Raw genomic sequence first — 25,500 nt, forward strand, 5'->3', positions numbered from 1 at the left:
ATCTTCTTTTAATGTGCTGGAAGAAAGAAATACTAAGTACTTTTCCAAGTTTGTTTTTTTTCAAACACTGGGTTTAGAAAATAAATGAAAGAATCCCTTTGTGTGATGTGTATACCAATGGGTGAGTCCTATGGTGGACCCGCATTGTTCACGGTTTTAACACCCACCACATGTACAGGCAAGATGGACAATTTATTGAGTTCACAATAATCCTAATGGCATGGTTAGGTTCTCTAAGTTGACATTTCACAAGGATCTCTAGCTTTCTTACCACTCTTCAGTCTTCAGGCCACCATCCCCTTCTAGCTGCTCCAACCCAACAACATTACCCAATTCAACTCACTCCATCACCTTTCTGCTACATGGGGTACTGTGATGGCAGCTTCCCTGCAGGCATTCTCTCTGAGTGTTCTCCCAGGGCTCTGACTGCTACCACTCTGTGGGGCACAGCCAACAGGCTTCATCTGTAATGATGCCCTCTATTTATTGACTCTTACACCTTCACCACACCCTGGATTAGAATCTAGACTTCAGGGGGTCGAGGGTTCTGTAAGGAGCTCCTGTGTGGCCCTGATCCACTATTTTTCTAGACCTCACTTTTTCTATCTGTCCAGTGAAGGGCACTCTCAGTTTCTTGAGTATTCTACAACTCTCACCATCTCCCCTCCAGGCAGCATTATTCCTACCTACCAGCACCCTACAGGACCCTCATCCTTGGCTGTACCATCATAACAGATCGACCCTCTCCCTATTTTCATCAATAGTAACTACTATTCTCTTGGGCCCCCGAAGTTATTTTGGCACATTTCAAGTTATATGTTTTGGTATGTCACCGTCCTTTCAATGGGCTTGCCTGGTGGTGGCTCAGATGGTAAAAAATCTGCCTGCCATGTGGGAGACGTGGGTTCAATCCCTGGGTTGGGAAGATCTCCTGAAAGAGGGCATAGCAACACACTCCAGTATTCCTGCCTGAAGAATTCCATGGACAGAGGAGCCTTCCTGGCTACAGTCCACAGGGTCGCAAAGAGATGGATATGACTAAGTGATACCTCATATATCATATATATATATACACACACATATATATATAGCCCTTTCAATTTGCGTTTCACCATTCCTTCAAATTCAGTGTCTTCCATGGATTCTCATTCCTGAGGCCTTATCTAGGTCTTTACCACATCATACTCAACTGCATGTGTTGGGTGGCTTCCAATCCATCTCCCAAGGCCACTGCCTAATCTCCAGTAGGAAGCCCTGAAAAGCCATCTCTACCATCACTTACTTACCAAAACTGATCCCTAACATCTGTGCCTTGGTTCATACAGTCCTTCTAACTCCAATGCAAAATTTTCACTTCTTTCATTGTCCATTTGTCCTTCACGAAGTCCTGATGTTCCACCTCTCAAAAACCCCAGAACACTTGATAGCCCATTATACCATCACATAAATCATCTGTTGGCTTTCTAACCTTCAGTACCAATGTTGGCTATCATGTACAAATGACCTAAGATTACACTGAAATCTGAAATCACCTGAAAAGTTAAATATATATATAAGACCACCACTAGAGACTGTTTCATTGTTCTGGACTGAGTAAAACTGGCACTGCTTATTGTTGGTACTTATTTAAAGCTCTCCAGATAATTCTACAGTTTGAGAACCACTGAATTAGATAAGCTCAGTTCAAATGAGATGGTTCTTCTCTATCTGGCTCAAGTTCTTGTTGGCCAACACTACTGACAAAAAACACCATCAATTCTACTAGTCTCTTCCTGTAGACGAAAATATTGTTTAGCATTATTACTCTTCCTAAGAACAGCCAACCACCTTCATTAGGATTCTAAGCTGTGGCCCAGTTGAATGCCTGATGGCTTTTTGAAGGCCAGCATTCATCCAATATGGCCACTAGCTACTTAGCCTAGAGGGTTAAAAAGCATGGAGACCTCACCTTTCTGGGGTGCCTTAAGGTCATCAATGTTTCCAAGCAGGATCACTAGGTGAATCCATCTGAGTTCCAGGTCAGTGGGCCTTGCCTCAGTGGACAGAGCACTAGACTGGTTTCCACTGAAGATGATGCATAATAAAGCATGATAAAGAATGCCTGTCTTATTTTCCTAAGCCACACAAAAACCTTGTACTGACTTAACCCTCAATCCGCCATGACTTACAAAAAGCAGAGGCTACAGGAAAATGATTTCACTTCCATACAAATGCACTCCAAATTTCATTATTCTCTACATTATTGTGCAGAGAAGGCAATGGCACCCCACTCCAGTACTCTTGCCTGGAAAATCCCATGGATGGAGGAGCCTGGTAGGCTGCAGTCCATGTGGTCGCGAAGAGTCAGACATGACTGAGCAACTTCACTTTCACTTTTCACTTTCATGCATTGGAGAAGGAAATGGCAACCCACTCCAGTTTTCTTGCCTGGAGAATCCTAGGGACGGGGAAGCCTGGTGGGCTTCCATCTATGGGGTCGCACAGAGTCGGACACAACTGAAGCAACTTAGCAGCAGCAGCAGCTACATTATTGTGAGAGAAGAAAATAAAGGTCTCCCCTGGCTTTCCTGTACCAAGGGAAAGCAAAGAGAAAAGCTCATTGACAGTATTCTGCCTCAATTCCTCCATTCTTCTCAAGGAAAGCCCATTGTTAATTGGATGCTTTGTAGAAGGACAGACAAGTCAATAGATGAGGAAATGAATTATCTGGATTCTAACTTAGGAGACTTTTCACTGCTCATTAGCAGTTAAGGGAGAGTTAGGAAAGGGAAGAGAAAACTCAAGTAGGTTGATACCCAGGTTTGTGATGAGGGAAAGAGGAAGTGAGTTCTGGTGGTGAATGAGGGGAAAGTAAGTAGCTACTGTGACATTAGAGATGGATTTAATTCATCCATGTCATCTCTGTCTCATTTATATGACAGATCACATGAGTTCCCCTCAGGTCTTTTCAGTCCCTAAAATCCTTTGAGAGAGTTAACATTTCCATTTTACTCAGCTTCTGATCCAACAGCCAGGAATGAGCTTACATTTCAGGGGGTCTTCGGGTTGGGGATAGGAGGTCTCCACAGAACTGAGGTTCCCACATACTCACAGGAATGAGTGCACAAGCTTCTAAGTGCTCTGGATGGAACAGTTACTCTTTAAATTTACAAGTTTTATTGTATGAAAGGAAGAGTTTGACTAATAAGAATACTTTCTATAGTACAGAACTAATTTGAAATGCCTGGACTCTCATATATGTGTGCAAAGTGAAATTATGAAAAGGCAGCATAGATGATTAGATGAAGTCAATTAAAGATCTGTCATATCCATGTCTGGTTCTTTGGATACCATGAAAATGTAACTGAGTAAAAGGTTACGAGCAATGCTCTGCTTGAACAGATACCTGTATTCTTTTATTTTAGTCACATACATTTACAACAAACTGGACAGAATATCTATAACAGTGACATCAATGCCACTGTGATGCCCACTCAGAAGCAGTCTGTATTAATGGTATCCAAAAAGCAATGTTTAATTTAGCTGTGCCATGTAATTACAATATAGAAAATTTAATCACTAATATTAATATTATGATAAGTACTGAAAAAAGTGTTCAACACAATGAGTAGCACTCAATAATATCTCCCACAAATGGATGAACTTTTACTATTACTACATCAAAAACAAACGCTACCAAGAATACGTTAAAATGTTTTGGGGTCCTTCCTTTCTGAGCTCATCTGCCAAACATCTACCTTCTTTATTTCAATCTGACACAATTACTCCCTTAAAGTCAATTTTTTAAAACTTACATCAATTTTCAACCTATTGTTGTCAACTGACCAGACAGCTCTATGTCAACTTAGGTTTTCCTGAGGATAAAAACTCTACCACAAAAAGCCAAAACTGAGTTTCTTGTCTTAAGCTGCTGCTGCTGCTGCTGCTGCTAAGTCACTTGAGTCGTGTCCGACTCTGCGACCCCACAGACGGCAGCCCACCAGGCTCCGCCGTCCCTGAGATTTTCCAGGCAAGAACACTGGAGTGGGTTGCCATTTCCTTCTCCAATGCATGAAAGTGAAAAGTGAAAGTGAAGTCTCTCAGTCCTGTCTGACTCTTAGTGACCCCATGGACTGCAGCCTACCAGGCTCCTCCATCCATGGGATTTTCCAGGCAAGAGTACTGGAGTGGGGGTTGCCATTGCCTTCTCCGTGTCTCAAACTAGTGAGTCCTAATGGTTATGGTTCCTGACCTCAGGGGATTCAGTCACGACCAGTGGTCACATATACGTGCAGTAGAGTCAGATGCATCTTTCAGCGGCCACCCCGGATGACCTACCCTCAGCTGCACCTGTTGCTTTTCACTTATCTTCTCTCTTTTTCTTTTCATTCATTCAACAGAATCCATTTCTGGAGCAGCTACCATGCAGGGAGCCAAATGGGTCTGCCTCAGGGCTCACAGCTCCTCCTTCTCCTAGCGCCTGGCCTGTGAAGTTGGTCTACCGCTAACGGTAACAGGCCCTTCTCCATCCAACAGAGAGCACTCCAGTCTGGAGAGGACTCTCCTGGCTGCTCCACATCTGAAGAAACCTAGCCAGCCCTGTTCCTCACCACCCTATGTGCTTACGTGGGGAGTGCGGTGGGTAGGAAGTTAGCGGGGAAGCGAAAAACAAGTGCACTGTGGGAAAGGGAGGGGAAGAACAAATGCACTGTGGGAAGGGGAAGGGAAGAACACGTGCACTGTGGGAAGGGGAGGGGAAGAACAAGTGCACTGTGGGAAGGGGAAGGGAAGAACAAGTGCACTGTGGGAAGGGGAGGGGAAGAACAAGTGCACTGTGGGAAGGGGAGGGGAAGAACAAGTGCACTGTGGGAAGGGGAGGGGAAGAACAAGTGCACTGTGGGAAGGGGAAGGGAAGAACAAGTGCACTGTGGGAGAGGGAGGGGCGTCATCCGGCTGGAAGCCCATGTGCAGCCCTGCCTGCAGAGGAGGCACTTCTCACTCCAGAGACAGCCTGTCCCTACCTTCATGACACAATCTTCCACATCCTGTCTGCTGTTAGACCTTGGCAGCATCTCATTTCTAACCAACAGACGGGTGAGCACCAAACAGGGACACTTGTGACTCCAAGCTCTCCTAAGCAGCATGCTGTCCTCCACTGTCTGCAGTCTCCTGCCGCTGTTACTCCACACTTTCCCTTGGTGAACTGCCCCAGTCTCTACTGCTCTAACCGACTTCCATGAAGGCTTACAGAGTGCTTGCTGGGTCTCAGGTGCCATGCTGCATGCCCTTACATTTAATCTTCCCAAGGATCCAAGAGAAATGGGTCAGAGAAGCTAAGACACTTGACCAGATCTAGGACTTGAGACATTACTTTGCCGAAAAAGTCTAGTCAAAGCTATGTCTAGTTATGTCTAGTTTGTGTCTATGTCTTTGTTTAGTCAAAGCTATGGTTTTTCCAGTAGTCACGCATGGATGTGAGAGTTGGACCATAAAGAAAGCTGAGGGCCGAAGAATTGATACTTTCGAACTGTGGTGTTGGAGATTCTTGAGAGTCCCTTGGACTTCAAGGAGATCAAGCCAGTCAAGCCTAAAGGAAATAAATCCTGGATACTCATTCGAAGGACTGATGCTGAAGCTGAAACTCCAATACTTTGGCCACCTGATGCAAAGAGCAGACTCATTAGAAAAGAGCCTGATGCTGGGAAAGATTGAAGGCAGGAAAAGAAGGGGACAACAGAGGACGAGATGGTTGGACAGCATTGCTGATTCAATGAACATGAGTTTGAGCAAGCTCTGGGAGATGGTGAAGGGACAGGGAGGCCTGGTGTGCTGCAGTCCATGGGGTCGCAAAGAGTCAGACATGACTGAGCCACTGAACAACAACAACAGGATTTGAAACTTCAGCCTTCTTCAGACTGTAGCATGCATTTTCCAACTTAAGAAGCTTACCTAGTCGTAGCTGGTCAGCTAATTGCAATACCATGCTAATAAAGCCAAAATCACCAGTCCCCTAGTTTCCATTAGAAACCTTTGCTCTGTTTTAAGGCCAAAGATCTTGTTTCTTATAAGACAGTTCTCAGAATGAATATAGAGATGTACCCACACTCATCGTTACCATTGGAAAAGCTGAAGTTTACATACCACTGGTGGTGCGCCTGAAAAGACTTTGGGAAAATACTCATTGAGATTAGTACCTGGGGTCTTCTTAGTCCATAACCTATTTCAGCAGATGTAAAGTTTACAATGGTTTTAACTCACAACCAATTCTTTATGAAATAAAAACAAATTTTCTTAATGTACGTCACATAAACTGAAAAGGTTTTGCTTAACTGGGCTGTGAGTTCCTTAAGAAGAAGAACCCTGTAAAAAAGATTTGTTTATAAGCTAGGCCCGGGTGATAAAAATAATAGGTAGAATTAGCCATTAGGCTATGAAAAGACATGGCGGAACTGTAAATGCATATTACTAAGTGAAAGAAGCCAGTCTGAAAAGACCACATACTACATGATTCTAACTATGCAACATTTTGGAAAGGCAAAAACTATGGAGATACTAAAAAGAAATCAGTGGTTTCCAGGGGCTGGGAGGGCAGGAGGAACAAACATGTAGGGGATAGAGGACTTTTAGGACAGTGAAGTTATTCTGCAGGCTACTAATGGTGGATACACGCCCATTAGAAATGTGTCAGAACCCATACAATGTAATACATCACGGTGAGCAAACCCTAAATTAAACTCTGGACTCTAGGAGATTATGACCAGCCAATGTAGATTCTTGCTCCTTGAAGAAAAGCTATGACAAACCTAGACAGCATATTAAAAAGCAGAGACATTATTTTACCAACAAAGGTCCATCTAGTCAAAGCTGTGGTTTTTCCAGTAGTCATGTATGGATGTGAGAGTTGGACTGTAAAGAAAGCTGAGCACTGAAGAATTGATGCTTTTGAGCTGTGGTGTTGGAGAAGCCTCTTGAGAGTCCCTTGGACTGCAAGGAGATCCAACCAGTCCACCCTAAAGGAAATCAGTCCTGAATATTCATTGGAAGGAATGATGCTGAAGCTGAAACTCCAATACTTTGGCCACCTTTGATGTGAAGAACCCACTCACTTGAAAAGACCCTGATGCCGGGAAAGATTGAAGGCGGGAGGAGAAGGGGACGACAGAAGATGAGATGGTTGGATGGCATCGCTGACGTGATGGACATGAGTTTGAGTGAACTCCAGGAGTTGGTGATGGACAGGGAAGCCTGGCGTGCTGCAGTCCATGGGGTCACAAAGAGTTGGAAACAACTGAGCCACTGAACTGAACTGAATGTGGATTCACCAGTTGTAACAAGTGTACCTCTCTGTCACAGGATGTTGATAGTGGGGGGCAGTTGAACATTATGGGGGCGGGTGGTATACGGGAACTCTCTGTGCTTCCCACTCAGTTCTGCTGTGAACCTATAACTGCTTTGAAAAACAAAGCCTATTTAACAACAACAACAAAAAAAGCAGTAGGTGGCAAATGTCAAAACAATCTTGAAGAGTAAGGAGGAGCCATTTATAATATAATGAAAAGACCAGTTGACCTTACAGTTTTAAAAGGTGCCTCTTAAAAGGAACATTCTGTACAATTTTTTTTAAAGGCACATTGACAATAACCTGATGACGCGATGCGAAATAAAACACACCTTTGTCTGAGCAGGGATCTTGTCCTGTATCTTGCTCAGCGTTGTGGTTTCCACTCTTGGAGCAGTACTAGTGAATGGTATCTTTGGAATGGGCCGAGACGTGGTCAGCTCTGGACTCTCTCCATCCTCACCAGCTCCTGGAAGAATAAGCAAAGACGAGCTAAGCACACGAGTCACGACACAGAATTCTACAGTATCAGGCTACTTGGTCTAAAGTTGATGATGACAGAGTCATGTTTTTTCACAATACCTGCTCCTTAGGAACTCAGCATAAACCTTCCTGCAGTCTTCAGAGCAATAAAGAAATGACTTCAAAGTGGATCTGTGGGGAGTCTGGCATTTTTTTCTATATTATTATTATTATTCCGAAAGTTCTCAAGTAGCCCTTTTAAAAATAATTTATTTGGCTGCATCAGGGCTTAGTTGTAGCATGAGGGAATGTTTCACTGTGGCACACAGACTCTCCAGCAGTGGCCTGTAGGCTCAATAATTGCTGCACCCGGGCTCTCTGGTTGCAGTGCATGGGTTTAGCAGCTCCATGGTATATGGGGTCTTAGTTCCCCGATCAGGGATCGAACCAATGTCCCTTGCATTGCAAGGTAGATTCTAAACTGCTGGACCACCAGGGAAGACCCTCAAGTAGCCCTTCTTTTACTTGTGTGTTCAGTTTCTCCTCCTCAAGAGACTGCTTCCCTTCTATGCTGAAACATGCTATATTTTCCATTTTCCATCACAACAACAATGAAAAGGGAACACTGACCCTTTATCTGAGTGAGCTGCTGCACTTCCTCCCCTGTTTATAGTCAGACTTTCTCAGTGGGTGCAGACTCACTGGCTCCTTCCCACACCATCTATTCCACTTTCTGCTCTACTCCCCCGAGTCGAATGTTCCCTGTCACCACGCTGCTGGCATGTTTTCTTAAGGTCACCATTCCCCTTCACATACCATATCCAGTGGCATTTTCCAGAGTGGTCCTCATCTAATTGAACCTCCTAGTATCACTGGTCGCTTGTCAACTCTCACCTCCTTTCTGATACACTACCTTTGGGTTTCTATGACTTTGACTTCCTGGCTTTCCCCTCACCTCTCTGGCTATTTCTAAGTCTCCTTTGCAGATTCACTGTCTTCTACCTGGACACAAAATATGAAAAGTTCCTTAAGGTTGAGCCCTAGGCGGCACCTTACTCTACACTTTCTCTCTCACCCATGGCTTCTGTTACATCTCAATACAAATGAAACCCAAGCTAACCCAAGTGGTTCCCTTCTACCACTCCTCCGAAAGTTAGACCTACATATCCACCAGCCTACTTGGCATTTTCACTTGAATGACTCAAAGGTAGTAAATACATCTTGGTCATGTTCAAAATAGAACTCATGAAACAGACCTGTGGTTGCCAGGGGAGAGGAGGTAAGGAGGGAAGGATTGGAAGTTTGGGATTAACAGATGCAAATTATGATACATAGAATGGATAAACAACAAAGTCATATTCTATAGCACAGGGAGCTATATTCAATATCCTGTGATAAACCATAATGGAAAAGAATATGGAAAAATATACACAACTGAATCACTGTCATACAGCAGAAATGAACACAATATTGTAAATCAACTATCTGTCCATAAAATTTTAAAAAACTAGAACTCATGATTTCCCTGCCTGTCCCTCTACAAACGCAGTCTTTTCTCCTCACATTATCTGGCAGTGAGTGGAACCCTTTGTTCCTGTAAATCACAGCTCTGGCTCCCTCCCCTCTTCCTCACCACCACATTGAATCCATCACCGGTTCTATGGATTTCACCTTCTTTTTATGTCTCCACTCTTAACACCTTTCTGGAGTTCCCGGGCTTCCACCCCATCCAGTCTTCCCACCGCCACTGTACCTCCCTTCTTCCTCGTTTCCCTCTAGTCCTCTGTGCACAGACGGGCTGCAACCCATCACTCTCCTGTTTAACACCGTACCAGTGGCACTCCACTGCTCCCAAGGTGAATAGAAAACACCGCCGCCTCTTCTTGTGTAGTCGGTCCTGGCCTACCTTTCAGTTTCCTTCAGCATCATTTATCCTGTTATCCCCTAGACTCCAGCTGTGGAGTCTGATCTTCAGCCAGAAGTCTTTGCCTAGTTAATTTCTAAACCTCACCTCTAGACTTTTAGCACAAATGTCATTCCTTGGAGAAGGCCTTCCTTCCACATTAGAGTCTTCATCACCTGCTTATTTAGCACCACCTTTCTTACCCTAAGACTGCATTTATCACAAGCTTCCTATGGCTGAGGGATTGCATTTGATTGGCTCCCCAAAAGAGTGTCTAACAAAATCCCAGCACCTCCAGGCGCTGACCCAGTATCTGTGCGGTAAGGACTGACCACTGACTTCCAACTGGACACTATGTCATTTTGTTTGTTCATTTTGCCTTTTTACAAAAATAACATTTGAGAATTGTTCACATTCAAATACAACATTCTTTTTAAGTTGATCATTTGTCAAACTTGTAACAACTCAAAAAATCCAAAGTCTGTAACTCAAACTAACCTGCTTCCTCAGACAGGAAAAAATGATGAATAGCCCCAGACTCCACATGGAATCATGTTAAAATAACAAGCAGTTCAAAAAATATGAGGTAAGATACTAGGAAAAGTGCAAAACTATGAATATGACTCATTTTAAATATGTTAATATATTGATTTCCTCCAGCATGTACACTCATTATTTAGGGAAAAAAATGGTGAAGCGTATATTGAAATAAATATGGGATTTGGCATTAAACAAACTTAGTACTTGTTCTGGCATTTATTATCTCTGTGACCTTGGACAAATAATGCTTGAGGTAGTTTCTTCATCAGTAAAATGGGGATAACAACCACTAATTCTCAGAGGTGCAAACATTATATATATATATATATTTGAATTATATATATATATATATATTTGAAAGCATTCTGTGTACATAAAATGTTATATAAATGTAAGTCATTAATAATGATGGGTCCAAATACTCTGCTCTCTCATATCAGCTTCCCTGATTTTCCATAGAAATTTTATACATAATATGACTGATTTGCTTCTTAGGAAAAAAATTCAATGAGAAATGAAAAATTTTCAATTAAGGGTTTTCGAGACTCTTGGCTTACAACAGCTACAAATACGAATCGCCAAATTAGGAGTTTGGATAATTTGTTGTGAAAGAAGAGATTTTGTAAAGTAGAAAATTCTCTCAAGTTAGCACTTCTTAAATTAGATGAGTGACCCACCTCAGGTGGCTCTTCCACTGCATTTATCATCTTTATTAAAAAGATTGACCCTCTTGCCCAAACCAGAAATCTGGGGACCCCATTGATCACATGCCCTTCACCCCTGACTTTCAGCTCTCACTGTCCTCTGTGCCTGAAACAGCTTAGCCTTGAGCCAAAGCCTGTTTCTACCCTGGAAACTTTCCTGCTTAAACTCTCATTCCTAAAATCAGTGTCATCCCCTCTTTCTCTATCATGGAACTATTTTTATCTGCTTCCACTGTTCACTGAGTCTCTTCTTTAAAAAAAAAAACAAACATTTTTTTCTACTTCCTAAAGAAATACATCTTTTAAAAAATAAGGCATTTTTTTTCACAGATGAAATTGGGAAATAGGGAATATAGGAAGGAATAAATAAGATTATTCCACCATCAGAGAAAGCATCATTAGATTTTATTTACTAAAGTGTCCCTAGCACCTAGAATGGTGTCTATTTCCCCATGTTATGGGTCATTATTAAATATTTGTTGAATGAATTGAATAAGCATCTGCATATCATCTCATCTCCTAGTGAGCTGTTCATTTCTGACATGTCAGTTTCACTCTCCAAGGACTCTGGCACTCTCACAATGTTCCTTTTTTATAGTATTCTCTTCTTGTTTCAACATTAAAGCACCTTATCTCTCCAAATTTAGTACGTTTTTCTCTAAGTTCTCACTGTTAGTTTCTGTTCTCTTCCCATTTGGGGGTATAGGAAGGTCTGGATCTTTCAGAAGTCCTCCTGTAAATGTCCAGGGAGCCTTGGTTGTCTTCTCGTATTTAAGAGGGAAAGGTTGAGCAGCTGACTAGAAGCTCTGAGCACACAGGAGAAGTCTGTCAAATGCCAATGTCAGTATCTTAGAGTTATTTCCTTTGAGTTGGTTCAGGTCCCTAGAGAGAGTGAAGGCCAAGTTCTGGGAACTGACTGGGAGAAGACAACTGCGAAAATCTCTGCATTAACCTAAGCATTAATCTAAGAACTTGTTCTCCCTGTTTTCAATGTGGGCCCCCCATCCCCAAATGTGCCTGGTACATTTCCAGTCCAAAGACCCTCTGTTTTTTCTCTCCAGATAACAAACCTCCAGTTTTCTTCTCAGGTCAGGAGCATCAACCCCTTTGCTGCATTCTGATGGGAAGGAATTAGGGAATCCACTTACTTTTTTTTTTTTTAACTTTTTATTGTGTATTGAAGTATAGTTGATTAACAATGTTGTGACAGTTTCAGGTGGAAAACCTACTTAGTTCATAAACTTTCAGTCAGTCATCCTGAGTTTAGTACCATCTTCACCCTCCATCTAGTGGCGTGAATTCCAGGGCCCTGTGGGGACTCTGCCGTGTAAATTAGCTTGCTTCTTTGCTCTCCGCACCCCCGCCCCCATCCTCACCCCATAGCTGGCTAACTCAGCTTTCTCATGTCTGCCAAGTCTGTTACTACAAGCCCATCTGCCTCCCAGCTTTCAAAACACTGTGGCCTTTGGCTCCTATACTGTTCCATTTGTCCTCATTAGTTTAGGCCCAGTTTGTTTTGGGCAGTTTAGCTGGGTATTGGAAGGTATATACCTTCAATCTGCTACCTTTATCCAGAACTCTGCATTTAACTCTTAAACACTTTTGTTGTACAGCACCTTCTTAGGCTATATCATCCATGACATGGTGTAACAATTATTTTTTTTCTCATGTCTACATTTTTCTCATCTGACTCTTGGTTCCTTGAGCACAGAAACCTAGTTATTCATCTCTGTGTGTCCAAAGAATATGGTCAAGCATCTGGCCCACAGTGAACGTCCATGGAACATTTAAGTGGATGGTTGAAGTTTCCATGTCTGTCAATGCCCACCCCTGAGCCCACATATATATAGTAAGAGGATGATACATCTTCTCCCCTGGGAGGTGCCCTCTGGGTCTCGGGACATTCCTACAGGCTCTGTGCTCCTCTACTGAACAGTGTGACAGCACTGAGAACAGAGGGAACATTGGCCAAGGAGACCCCAGTTTCCACCAGGGATGGTGCATTGCCGAGGCAGGGTCTCCTCATTCTAGAGTGGGGCTTCAGGACACAGGAGGCAGTAGAGCAAAGGAGCGAAGAGAACACACTCTGAAGCCCAGCTCCCTGGCCCCTATCCCAGCTCCACTTCCAACAGTGTGTGTGATCTGAGGCAAGCTATTCAATCTCCTCAGGCCTTAGATTTTTTTCATATGAAAAACAGAGGTAACAGAATCTGTCTTTATAGAGGTGTTATAAGACTAGGAATAGTGTCTGACATGCAATAAATAAGTAATAAGTAAAGAGCTTTACAAGTTTTAGTTATAACTTCTGCTACCTTTAAGCTGAAAATCAACATCCCCAGTATAGTGCAAGGAGGTTTCCAAAATCCAGAACGATACACTTCTTTGCAGCAATGATCTGCCCAAGGTTGCAGCCAAGGCAGAAGCAATGTAGGCCCACATTTAAGTCTGAGCTCAATCTGTCTGATGAGTGGTTCAGGATTTCAAACGACCACTTCAATCCCCTTCCACCTGGATGGGGGACATGGGGGGCCTTCCAGAGGAGCAGGACTGAATCTGCATTCTTTATATTAAATTTAAGGGCAATCTTAGCAGAAATCAGAAAAATGACTTGGACAACCTCTACAAGTCTCTAACAACTCTCAGATTCTAAGGTCTGTGAAATGAGGACCAAAATGTATGTAGAGGTATATTTCCTGAGACATTTTGAAGAAGACAGTTACAAAGCACTTTTGAGGTGTTAACAAAAAAAAGAGGTGCCATGAGTGAACAGTATTAATAGAGTTGTGGGCTACAGAGAACAACTTTTCACACTCATCCTGCGTGTGTGATATGTATCACTCTCCCCAGAATAACTAGGGCTATTTTTACATGAGCACTGCATTGTAAGCTCACTGTTAACTAGGTCGGCCACAACCCTTCTTGTCTTTCTCAGACTCGCCATTTTCCAACCTAAGATACTCATTCTTATGTAGCTAGATCTCTCCCAAAGACACGATTTTAATTTGCTCTGGGTATTCTGAAGCCCACGCTGATCTGATTGTGAGACATCTACATTCAGCATTTGTTCAGTTGCTAACTCATGTCTGACTCTTTGCAATCCCATGCACAGCAGCACACCAGGCTTCCCTGTCCTTCACTATCTCCCAGAGTTTGCTCAAACTCATGTCCATTGAGTTGGTCCAATGGACTGACCCAACCATCTCATCCTCTGTCATCCCCTTCTCCTCCTGCCCTCAATCTTCCCCAGCATCAGGGTCTTTTCCAATGAATCAGCTCTTCACATCAGGTGGCTTCAGCTTCAGCATCAAATTCAGGGTTGATTTTCTTTACAATTGACTTGTTTGATCTCCTTGCTATTCAAGGGACTCCCAAGAGTCTTCAGCACCATGGTTTGAAAGTAGCAGTTCTTTGACACTCAACCTTCTTTATGGTCCAAGTCTCACATCTGTACATGACTATTGGAAAAACCATAGCTTTGACTACACAGACTTTTACCAAATGTTGAATGTAAAATGAAACTCAAATCAAGGAAGATCCTGGATAAGACTTGCCTAGCATGCTGCTGACCTCACCTTCCTGATCTGATCATTAATACATGCACTAACTCCTCCTCTTTCTCAGTTTCCTGGGAGCCTCCTGGCACAGGTGAAATATGTCCCAGGTATGGGAAATTGATTGCAAAATGATCAAATCCTTTCTCTTCCTTGTAGTGTTTTCCTCTGCACTGTGACAACCCTACAGCTCCCTTCACTAGGAGGCAGAGTCTGGGCTGGGCCTACGACTGGCTTTGACCTATTAAACATGGTAGTGAAATTGTGCCCATTCGAAGGCTTCAAGAGCCTTTGCACACTCCTACTTGCTATCTTGGGATCTCTGTCTCCTCTCTGTGGACAAATGGCTGGACTTCTGGAGAATGAGAGCCACGTCTGCCCGGCTACCCCACAGATATGACAGAGCCCAGCAAGATCAGCAAACTCAACCTGCAGCTGACCACTGACATGGGAAAGAGCCCAGTCAGGCCACCTAAATTGCCACCCTGAAGAATAAGGAGCTAAACAAAATGACTGTTGTTTTTAGCCACTACACTTTGGGATGGTTTGTTACGAGGCATTACTGAAGTAATAGATAACTGATACACCATAGGAGTTGAAGATATTAGTGTACAATCATTTTACTTGGCTGCTACATTCTCCCTCCTACTTCTGAGCAATACACTAGCAGTAAGAAAGTATAACTCTTCTTGGTCTCATTTATAAGCTTTAAGGTAGGGCTGGCAGTTTTATGAAACTAGTATTTGAGGGTGGTTTTCAGGACATCACTCTGATAATGTTGACAGAACACTGACCACACGCCAAGCAGCAAGCTCTAAGAGTTACAGATGTATCAACCCCTTAAGATGCATGACAACCCTATGTGGGAGGGCTGATTATTATCTTCCAGTCTATAAATGAGGAAACTGAGGTTCAGCCAAATTAAATATATTCCCAAGATCTCACAGCTCAAGTAGCTGAGAGCTAGAATTCACACCCAGGCACTGTGACTCCACAGAGCGTGCCCTTAACAGTTATGCCTCCTGCTTGCTTCCCTGAAGCACATTCCAATAGAGTGTGAGTGTATGTGTGTGTAAGAGAGGGTGTGTGTGTGCACGTGCATACACAAACACAGAGAACAGAGATGAGTGTGGATGCAGCTAGCCTTACCCGAGCCTGATGCAGACGCGTAGTCGTCATCGTCAATAGGATACACTCCTGAAGCTTCTTCAATGGAGCTGTTGTCAAGGTACATGTCTTTATCAGATGTCAGCTCTGCCCGCTGAGAAAGCAGAGAGAGGCGAGGATGGTGAGAAATGAGGAAATGAGTTTATTCAGGCTTATACCTCAGTGACTACCTATCCCTCTTTCCTGTTCCTTTAAGCCGATTTTTGTCCCTACCTTTCCTCAGCACACCCTGACAAGTCGCATGATGTCAAGGGCTGACCACAGACAATGCTCCTGAGGGAAACCTAACCCAGTGGATCCTCAGAAGATGCCTCAGAAGCACCTATCACGGGCTTATTTCCTCACTTCCCACTAAAGCTGTCTGAGTTCCAGTGGCCCCAGTGCTAGCTCGAGCCATCTGCTTTCCCAAAGTCACCGTGAGGCTCCTTGACTGGAAAAGCTGCAAGACAGTCAACTCATTTAAGACTTTCTTGGGGATGTATTAGGGTGCTTGGGCAAAATCACCTCCCAGGGATGCGTCAAGGTCCCTTGGACAATTACAGGCCCGGCCACACTGAGAGAGGCACCATCATGGCCAGGAGGTCTCGGGGGCCACGCAGAGGCCAGCACCACACCCTCCAGGAGCAGGGCCCGCGAGGCTGTGGACTGGGGCAACAGCCCACCGCGAGCCGCATCTGGGGCCCACAGGCTTAGTGGAGCCTTAATGACAAATGCAGATAAACCCACACGAGCGCATTCTTTTTATATTCCTGGCACTGGGTAACAGCAAATCACACACTGAATAGGGAAAGGGATCATTCACTAAGTCGACCAGTTCCACAGCTTCTTAGCTCTTCAGTAAGAATTTTAGTATTAAAATTCAACTTAATCCTGCCAAGAGGGTCATTCGCATGAAGTGGAGGCTGAGTAGATGTATAATTTTTCTTAAATGGTTTCAGTAAATTGATATTTTACCACCAGTATCTCATGAAAGCCCAGAAACAAATACAGCAGCCTGTAAGCCTCTAAAAACACTTGTGTTTGGAAAAAGGCAGCACTCATTATTGTCCTATTTTTTTAAAAATCAAATGGAATGTTTGTTTTTAACAGGAATGACAAAAAAATGTTTCCCTCATTACAGTGGCTTTCATTAGATTTCCTTTTATTGATAAAATAACACCTTCTTCTGCTCCAGCTGTCACTGGACTGGAACCTTCCAAGGAGGACACCGGGGCCACCCCATCATGGCACCACTTTCTTCTCTAGGGTTTCGACAGCTGATTGGAGAGACCGAAGTGTCCTAAAGCCAAGCCAGTGTCCTCCAGGCCTCAGTGACAACTACCGTAAAGGTATGGCCGCCCGCTTTGCTTAAGCAGCCACATCGGCACGTTCTGAGAACTGAGACCTTAATTAGACACTGGTTTCCCAGTGGCCTGGCCGGCAGGCACTGAATGACCACCCTGAGACAAGAGTGTGCTGGAATTTTCCTAGAACAGTCAGAGCTTAACTCTGCCCTCTGAGGCCACGCTGCATGATAGTAGTCTCCAAGGCTTTCTCCAGTCTGGGCCAGGTTTCCCAAAGCTCGTGAACCTACAGTATCAGGAGCTGTGGGTTCCACAGCCCCACCATCAGCGTCACTGACCCTGGCAGTCTCTTAGCTTCTACGAGGGCAAGGACTGTGCTTCATACACCCTCTGTTCACCCAACTCCCCACAATCACACCATCTGGTGGGCAGCAGGTGCTTACCAAACCCCGCTTGGGCCGTTTGCTGTCCTGTGTGCACTAAACTTTGTCCTGTGAACTCCACCGGCAGAACCCTCTCATTCTTTCTCTCAAGTCCAGTCTACAAAACAGGCTCTGTTTTTTCAGACCTTCCATGTCCCCTTGTTAGGAACTACTATTTTGGATTTTGTAGCCCGTGAACAACTGAAGACAAAGGCTCGGTGTTATTGTTAATTGTCTGGTGTGCATTTTTCTGTGGCCCCTCAGCAGAGCACACTTGGAGAAGGCAGGGCCTCAATGACCTGAGTTCTCTGGCCCTTTTGGAAGGCGTGGGGATTCAATAAATATTTGCTGACTGCAAATATTCATTGAAATTACCTAAATTTATTGAGATTACCTAAAACAAACTGGCCTTTGACTCAGGCTTCAGAGTTAACACATGTCACGAGTCCTGGGGGACTCCTACAGTTGATATCTTTCCATCTGAAGCCTCGGAGATCATCAGTCCCAAACTGTACACGTGGACAGGGACCTATTTGCGCAACCTTGAACTTAAAAGCAGAAACCTGTTTGCCTTTTCTCAACACTGAATGATTTTTTCCTCTTGGCTCTGTCAAAGAAGTTGGAGGTGACACGGGCCACACGAAATATTTAATCCCTACTTGTAAACTGAAAGTCTATTCATTAGGTGACCCAGTTGCTAGATGGGCACGTCTGTCACACGCACAGGCAGATGGGCCAAAACACGTCTCCCAGAGGATTGTGGCCACCTCACGACTCAACCACGCAGGCTGGCTTGACAAGCAACTCACTTCTCTATGACAACCAGCTCCTTAGGAGGAGGCTGTGGGACCTGAATTGCTACAAGACTTGGGCTCAGGACGCATCTAAAGAAGCTGGCACTCCCTCAGCCCCTCAGGCTCTGCGAGGCTCCAGGGCAGTCCTGGGGCTGATGGGATGTTTAATGTGCTTGAGGGCAGCTAAAAGTATTTGTTCCTCCACTGTCTGATGTGGTACAAATAATTATGTCATCACACTAAAAGTTATCTCCTCCTCTGACGTCAGGGGCACCAAGCATCTAAGAGGAACTGCCAATATCTATCCTTCCATAGAGAGCTTCACTGGTGGCTCGGCAGTAAAAAAAATCCGGTGAAGGAGTCGCAGGAGCTGCACATTTGATCCCTGGGTTGGGAAGATCCCCTGGAGGAGGGCATGGCAACCCACTCCAGTATTCTTGCCTGGAGAATCCCATGGACAGAGAAGCCTGGGGGGTACAGTCCATAGGGTTGCAAAGAGTCAGATACAACTGAAGCAGCTTAGCACATGCGTGCACACACACACACACACACACACACACACACAACCTTCCATAGTCTGATCTCATGTAAGCAGGCTTCTTTTCCCACAGTAGCAGATAACGCTCAAAGAAAACCTCCACTGTCTTTTCTTCAAAACAAACAAACAAAATCTTTGCAAACATGACAATTCCTTTGGTGAAGACTCCACACTCTGTGAAGAAAGGATTGCTACAGTTAACATGCCCAGAAAGGGAAATGAATTCTGCACTCACGCTCCCTGGGGGCAAGACACGCATCTTTCAAAAGCCAAGAAAGGGGTCACTCAAGACTACGGCTTCTACACCAGCCAACTGTGATTTGCCTCGCTAAGCAGAAAACCCCAAGACACGCGGAACACTCTCGCGTTGGATGAGACAGAGCCCCTGGATGAAAGAAACCAATGGGGAGGAAACGTGAGAGGCCCAGCTCGACGGCAGGATTTCCTATCGAATTTGTTTCATTCGGGACTGGCCGTGACCAAGGGGCAGTGTCAATACTGTTGGTTAACAGAGCTCAGAGTACAAGCTGGAAGAAAAACAAAGCTGGTCTTCCAGACCTTTCTCCCCTCAGCTGATGCGAGACACGCTGTGGGAGAGCAGAGGGAAGATGTGGAAAGCAACGAGGTACAATGAGGAGGAAAAGCAACCCCAGGACAAAACGGAGGTTCAGCCACGGAAACCGAGCCCTGAGTTATCTCCACAGAGGAGGTAATGCCTGAAGGCTGGTAAAATCTGCCATTGTCTCCCAACTCTACCGCTTCCTCCCTACCCTTCAAACTGCAGCAACCATGCCATGCTGAGCCTGGACCGTTACAAAGGCTTCCTTCCTCGGCCACCCCTCAGGGCTTTGTCTCTGAATCCATCATCTGCCGAGGGACCATTCTTAAACATGACCACATTGCTCCCCTGCTAATATAAAAAACCCTTTCTTGGCTCCCTATCTTCCACTGGATAAAATTAAAACTCCTTGGCCTTGAAAGACATTCTTCCACCACTCGACCTCACCTGCATTTCTAGTCAGTTACTGCCACTTCCTCCACCCAAACCCCAGGTTCCATGACACACACACACAAAAATAAAAAGCAACAAAAAATCTCCACTCAGACCTGGTGACATCAATTTACTTTATACAAAACCCCGAAGAGGAAATAAACTCCTCCAAGGACAGAAAATTGAGGGGCTCGCGTACTTGAGGATGATAAAAATCAATATTCTGACAAAATAGTTCAGCCCAAACATATATGATGTTTGTAATAAAAATGAACGGAGAAAATGCTGATTTGGTGCATAGAAGACTGCAAGTGCACTAATCTCAAAATGAAAAATATCACAAATCTTCCCATTGTCTCAGCAAAGAAAATTTGTGAGATGGCAACTGAATAAATCTACTTGCTGGTTTTTTTAATTATTAGGTAAAGCTTACATCCGGCAAATCTCATGTTTCAAACTGCGAGGGTGGAAATCTGTTATTTAGAAATCTGAGGTCTTCCTTAAAAGATACACTGCTTTATCTACTAGATGGATGTCCTCTAAATGCCTTAAACTAGTGCAACCGATAAACAGTGGTCGAGATAATTAAAGCTCAAAGCAGTAGGTGTTAAATTCACCTTATGGTAGAAACTGGGGCTTCCCTGGTGGCTCAGTGGTAAAGAATCCACCTGCAATGCAGGAGCTGCAGGAGATGTGGGTTGGATCCCTGGTTCCAGAAGATCCCCTGGAGGAGGGTATGGCAACCCACTCCAGTATTCTTGCCTGGAGAACCCCATGGACAGAGGAGCCAGGCGGGTTACAGTGTATAGGGTTGCAAAGAGTTGGACACAACTGCAGTGATTTAGCTTGCACGCACACATGGTGGAAACTTAGGCTTGATAGCAAAGTCAGAAAGTAGAAAGCCTTTTATGGATACCACCACCCCAAACCCAACCTTCAGAAAATTAGCCTTCAGACGTAAAAGTTAAATATTTGTGTGGCCTGTTATGACACTCTGAATCACCTCATAGGAAATAAGCACCTGGATGATGTTTCTTAGTTTTAGCATAAAGGCACATTCAGTCCTGACTTGGCCTCAAAGACTCAAATGCTTATTTACTTTCATGGTGATTACAAAGCACGAAACTGGCTGTAACTCTAGCTTATTTTTCCAGAGATGACTTAATAACCTATTTTATTACCAGTTAACACACACTGTAAATGAAATGATAATTAAAATTTTCTCCTACATAGTCCCACAGGGATGATATACTTGCCCTTAAGATGAACTTGCCAACTCTGGCTTAGGTAGAGCCCATGGGAACATATAATCTTAGAGCTTGACTGGACATTATAGGCATCCGGATGACCTATTTATTTCCAAAAGTGAAGACACAGAACACCACAGTGATAAAGTCACTTAAAAATCATCCAGTCTAGTTGGTGGTCAAACTGGAGCCCAAAACATTTGCCACCTAAATTCTGGGCTCTTGCTATTGAACTGTAATGCCCCACGACACGAAGCTATCAGAGCTAGTCAGCCTGGGGTTCAAAAGGATTAACTGTAGCTAACTGCTAAGTGTTTATCATGTGCCAGGCATTCTGTGCTAAGTGTTTTATAAGCACTGGCACATTTAATCATCTCAACAATCTCCACTGCAGACCAAGGAACTGAGGCTTGTCCAAAGACAGACAGCTCAGAAGAGGGGAAGAGGGATTCATGTCCAAGTCAGGGCTTCAGAGTGTGTGCTCATTGAGAGTGCTGGCCTTGCTGGGCCTGCCCACTACCCACCCCTCCACCCTGCCTTGTAATTCACACGTAATCATAATGAAGGCCCTGAGAAGAATTGTAATACACGAGTCCTGTTGAACTCTGCTTGATCCAACACTTTCAAACTTTGGCCATGGAAATTCTCCCCACATGCCCTGAAAATCTATTTAACATCTTTTAGAACTAGTGTTTTTGGCATTATAGATGGGGAAAAATCTGTGTGAAGAGTTAGAATTCTAGCTTAACAATTTCTTCTCTGCCTAACATCCTGTACACTGCCCCTGTGAAGGCTGCCAACTGTCACTCATTCAGTTTTAGTAACACCTTCATCTCTATTAGGTGTCCCATCCAAATCAAAGATGTAATGGAAGGAAAGAAACTTATGTTTACTGTTGGGAAGCATACTGTGGTCCCTGAACATGTGTGAGATATGACTGCATTATATATTTACAGGCAAGTACTACTGTATTTACCAAGCACTTATTCTAAGGACTTGTTTACAGAAAATGCTCTGCTATCTAACAATGGCCTAGACTTATTCTCCCATCCTGTGTGTAACTCATACAAAAGCTGAGGTCACCCATGAAAGCAGATTCTTAAATTCCTACTTAAGAAATCCTTAAGAAAGGTCTTTAAGCTCAGACCTGCTTCAAACACCTACACTGGTCCTTAATTACATACAAAGCTAGTCTCTAACTTTAAGAAACACTTCAGCATGCCTTCCATTAAGTATGAATTTAGTTTAAATTATTTACTTGTGTCTATTAGGAAAATAAACCAATTCTGGAAAGAAAAAAAATCAGGTTTATGAAGGCAGAATCACATTTGGGTGTGAAGTATGAAGCAAAAAGATGACTGGGCTGCTCATAAAAATGTCACATTAAAAAATAAACTCTAAGAGAGTCAAATCATCAGCAACTGTGAAAAAATTCAACTAGTTCCATGAACCTTTTGAAACAAACCAAAGCATGGGAGATGAGAGAATTCCTACAGGTAACTACTTAAAACCCTGCAGGTCTGAACCACTCATTCAGAATTTACTGGTCATGGCAGATTTTCCCGTTGGATGTGGTAATCTTACCTCACCCCTTAGAATGTACATTCCTTGAAGAGGCTGAGGAACCAGGACCAGGTCTGGTGTTGTCTGTATCTCCTGCTGCTTCAGAGCCAGCATATGGGTAAAGGTTCAACAAATAGGAGAGGTCACATTTTTCTGAAAGGCTGAAAGCAAGCTTAAAGCCACTGGGTGGAAGAAAATAACCACATATTTGAAACAAGTTACCTGGTTAAAACACATCGGGGAAAACTCAATCCATGAACTCTTACAAGGTCTCCTTATGAAAAGGGGAATCTGGAATTTAGCCTCATATTGTGAGGAGGACTAACAGAAAGATAAGGATGACTTTAGAAGAATTCGCCAACTCATTAAGAATGCCTCCAATGAGCCGGGCACAACACTAGTCTCTGGAGTACATCGGAATGGCTGAAAAGTGTTTCAAAAAGGAGCACTGAGTTAGAGTACTTCACAGTAGAAATTTTCTTCTTTGTTTAAAAAAAGAACAGAATGTGGGTCAAGGCACTTCGATTTTCTAGCCAACAAAGCACAAACAAAATCTTTCTCTAATAAAATGCTCAGCCCAACAATCAGCATGTTAAGAAAAACAATAGCAAAAAAATCTGACCAAAGGATTACTTGGCTCATCTCAATGTACATTTATGATTCAATAGAATCCATATCATTGTCACAGAAGATGTCTCACCATAGGTATGTTAGTGTACTGCTTCAACATTATTTTTCTTCCTACAGGGTTTGTCTATTGAGTCTACAGTATGGTCCTGGCTCAGTAAATGGTATCTCAAATAGGAGGACCTAGAAGCCCCTGTATGCTTATTTAACTGAAGGGTGCCATTCTCCTCTTCACCCCAGCCCCGACCTCCAAGCATTACGACATAGAACAGGCAGGATTCAGGGCCTCGGTCCCATTTCTCTTTAAACTAGGCCTTGGTAACACAAATGGCCCTGATTACGGACACTTCCTTGCCAATACACAAGAATATGCTCCCTTGCCAGTAATCGTATCACAGCCATATCACTCTACAAAGCCCCCTGTTCCACAGCCCTCAGTCTCTATAGGCCACCGTTTCACGAAGAAAAGCCACCAACTAAACTGAGCAGAAAGAAAGCTAAACCTTGCACCTAAATTCTTGACATACTTTATGCTTTGTCACCTAGAGAAAATTACAGGGTCAACTAATAAAATGCAAAATCTCTCACCTAGAGAGAGTTTTCACTTTATGTCCTTTTGTAACTTTTGAGTTTCGAAACATCTATATTGTGAAATTCAATCCATTTTTTTCCCCTTAATTTTCTTCCTAGGATTCAGTTCAGTTCAGTTCAGTTGCTCAGTCGTGTCCGACTCTTTGAGACCCCATGGACTGCAGCACGCCAGGCCTCCCTGTCCATTACCAACTCCCGGAGTTTACTCAAACTCATGTCCATCGAGTCAGTGATGCCATCTAACCATCTCATCCTGTCGTCCCCTTCTCCTCCCGCCTTCAATCTTTCCCAGCATCAGGGTCTTTCCAAATGTAAACAAAACCAGTCTTCCTCTTCGGGGACATGGACGTCAAAAAGGAGGTAGGGGGTGAGGGGTGGGGAGTGGGGAACAAGAACAGAACACATCACAACTGTGCACTTCTCTTTGTGATAAAGGGTTTGGATTCTTGGTCCAAAGAGAGAAGGGAAGTTACCTGGGTCTTGAATTAAATCTGTCGGCACCAAAACTAGGGCTCTTATGGAGCAATGGATATTAAAGCAACGCCTGGGCCGCGCAGGGAGGGGGGTTATGTTGAATATGCATGACACACAGAAGGAAAATGTTCATGACTTACAGATGTGCTCTGAGTGGCGCTTTCTTCCTTTTTTGGAATATCAAACAGAGGGAAGAGAGAGGTTTGCTGCCATGTTATTATAAGCACTGCTGCCTCTCTCCCTCCCGAACTAAAATATTCTAGTATTTATTTTGCCATCCATATGACCACAGTTTAGACTAGAGTAAAAATAGAAGCCGTGTGGGCCTAACCTGAAAAGTCCCAAGGGCTGGAGAGGGTCAGGATTAATATATTCTAACTGAAATAACCAGATTCTGTTTCCTGGTGGCGTTTGGCAGGGGAGGGGGGGAGAAAAGAGATTTGGAATGTATTTCTCATTCAGAAGTGTTTTGTAAAAACTACCATAATGGAACAGACTCCAAGTCAAGCACAGGAAGCCAAGAGGCTCTGGTTTAGATTTAATAATTCACTCTAAAGGCTTTTCAACTGCTACAATTTTAAGCCCTGAGGCACAGCCACATATATTCTCTCCACTATACGGGAGCTGACGGAGTGCCCCAGGATGCCTATGGGACAGGAAAATAGGAAAGACCTCAGGTCCAAAGGGCAGACCACACCCTGCCAGGCTCCAACTAATGCTGGAGAATAAACCTGCTCTCAAGAGATGAGGGGCAGTCGGTGAATGGAATTTCCAACTCAGCCTATTTCAGGTCTAAGCTAGCACTGAGATTGAACGTTGATACGGACACTTTCCTACAGGCCTGTAAAGAGGAACTCTATGTGAGAGATGCCAACTTACAGAAATGGGCACGAGCCCTTTGGGAAGCACACTAGCAATGTGTTTTAAGAAGATACAAAATCTTTTCTGCCATCTGATCAGATATTTCTACTCTCAGGAATTATCCTAAGGAAATAGTCTAAAAAGAAGGCGAGGTGGAATGTTTCCTACTGAATTAAGGCAAAACCATTGAGACAATGTAAATGTAACTACAGAAGGATAGCTATGTCAATTATGTATCATACATTAATTTTCTCAACATAGCCATTAAATATTATATCCCACAGAACAATGAGGAAAAATGTTTGGACAACACACTGTATTTAAAAAGTATATACTGCTTTATTATTTTCTAATATTACAACTCTAAAAATTTCAAATCAATAGAAAAATGAAGAGTTAATTGGTGAGGCTGGTGGCTTGTGAATGATCTTGTTCCTAATTACTGTTATATTTTCCCAACATAT

The 25,500-nt window shown here is 43.6% G+C and overlaps 1 protein-coding gene across 1 annotated transcript in view; it reads right to left on the bottom strand.

Moving 5' to 3' along the window:
- SDC2 (syndecan 2) overlaps positions 1 to 25,500 on the bottom strand; it is a 121,546-nt gene that overhangs the window by 3,707 nt on the left and 92,339 nt on the right. Inside the window, exons 2-3 of the mRNA XM_070802868.1 lie at positions 15,628 to 15,739; positions 7,651 to 7,787 (exon numbers count right to left, since the gene is read on the bottom strand). Of these exons, the coding sequence (XP_070658969.1) occupies positions 7,651 to 7,787; positions 15,628 to 15,739 (249 nt within the window). The remainder of the gene's footprint in view (positions 1 to 7,650; positions 7,788 to 15,627; positions 15,740 to 25,500) is intronic.

Source organism: Bos indicus, chromosome 14 (genome assembly GCF_029378745.1).
Source record: "Bos indicus isolate NIAB-ARS_2022 breed Sahiwal x Tharparkar chromosome 14, NIAB-ARS_B.indTharparkar_mat_pri_1.0, whole genome shotgun sequence".
Taxonomy (NCBI): domain Eukaryota; kingdom Metazoa; phylum Chordata; class Mammalia; order Artiodactyla; family Bovidae; genus Bos; species Bos indicus.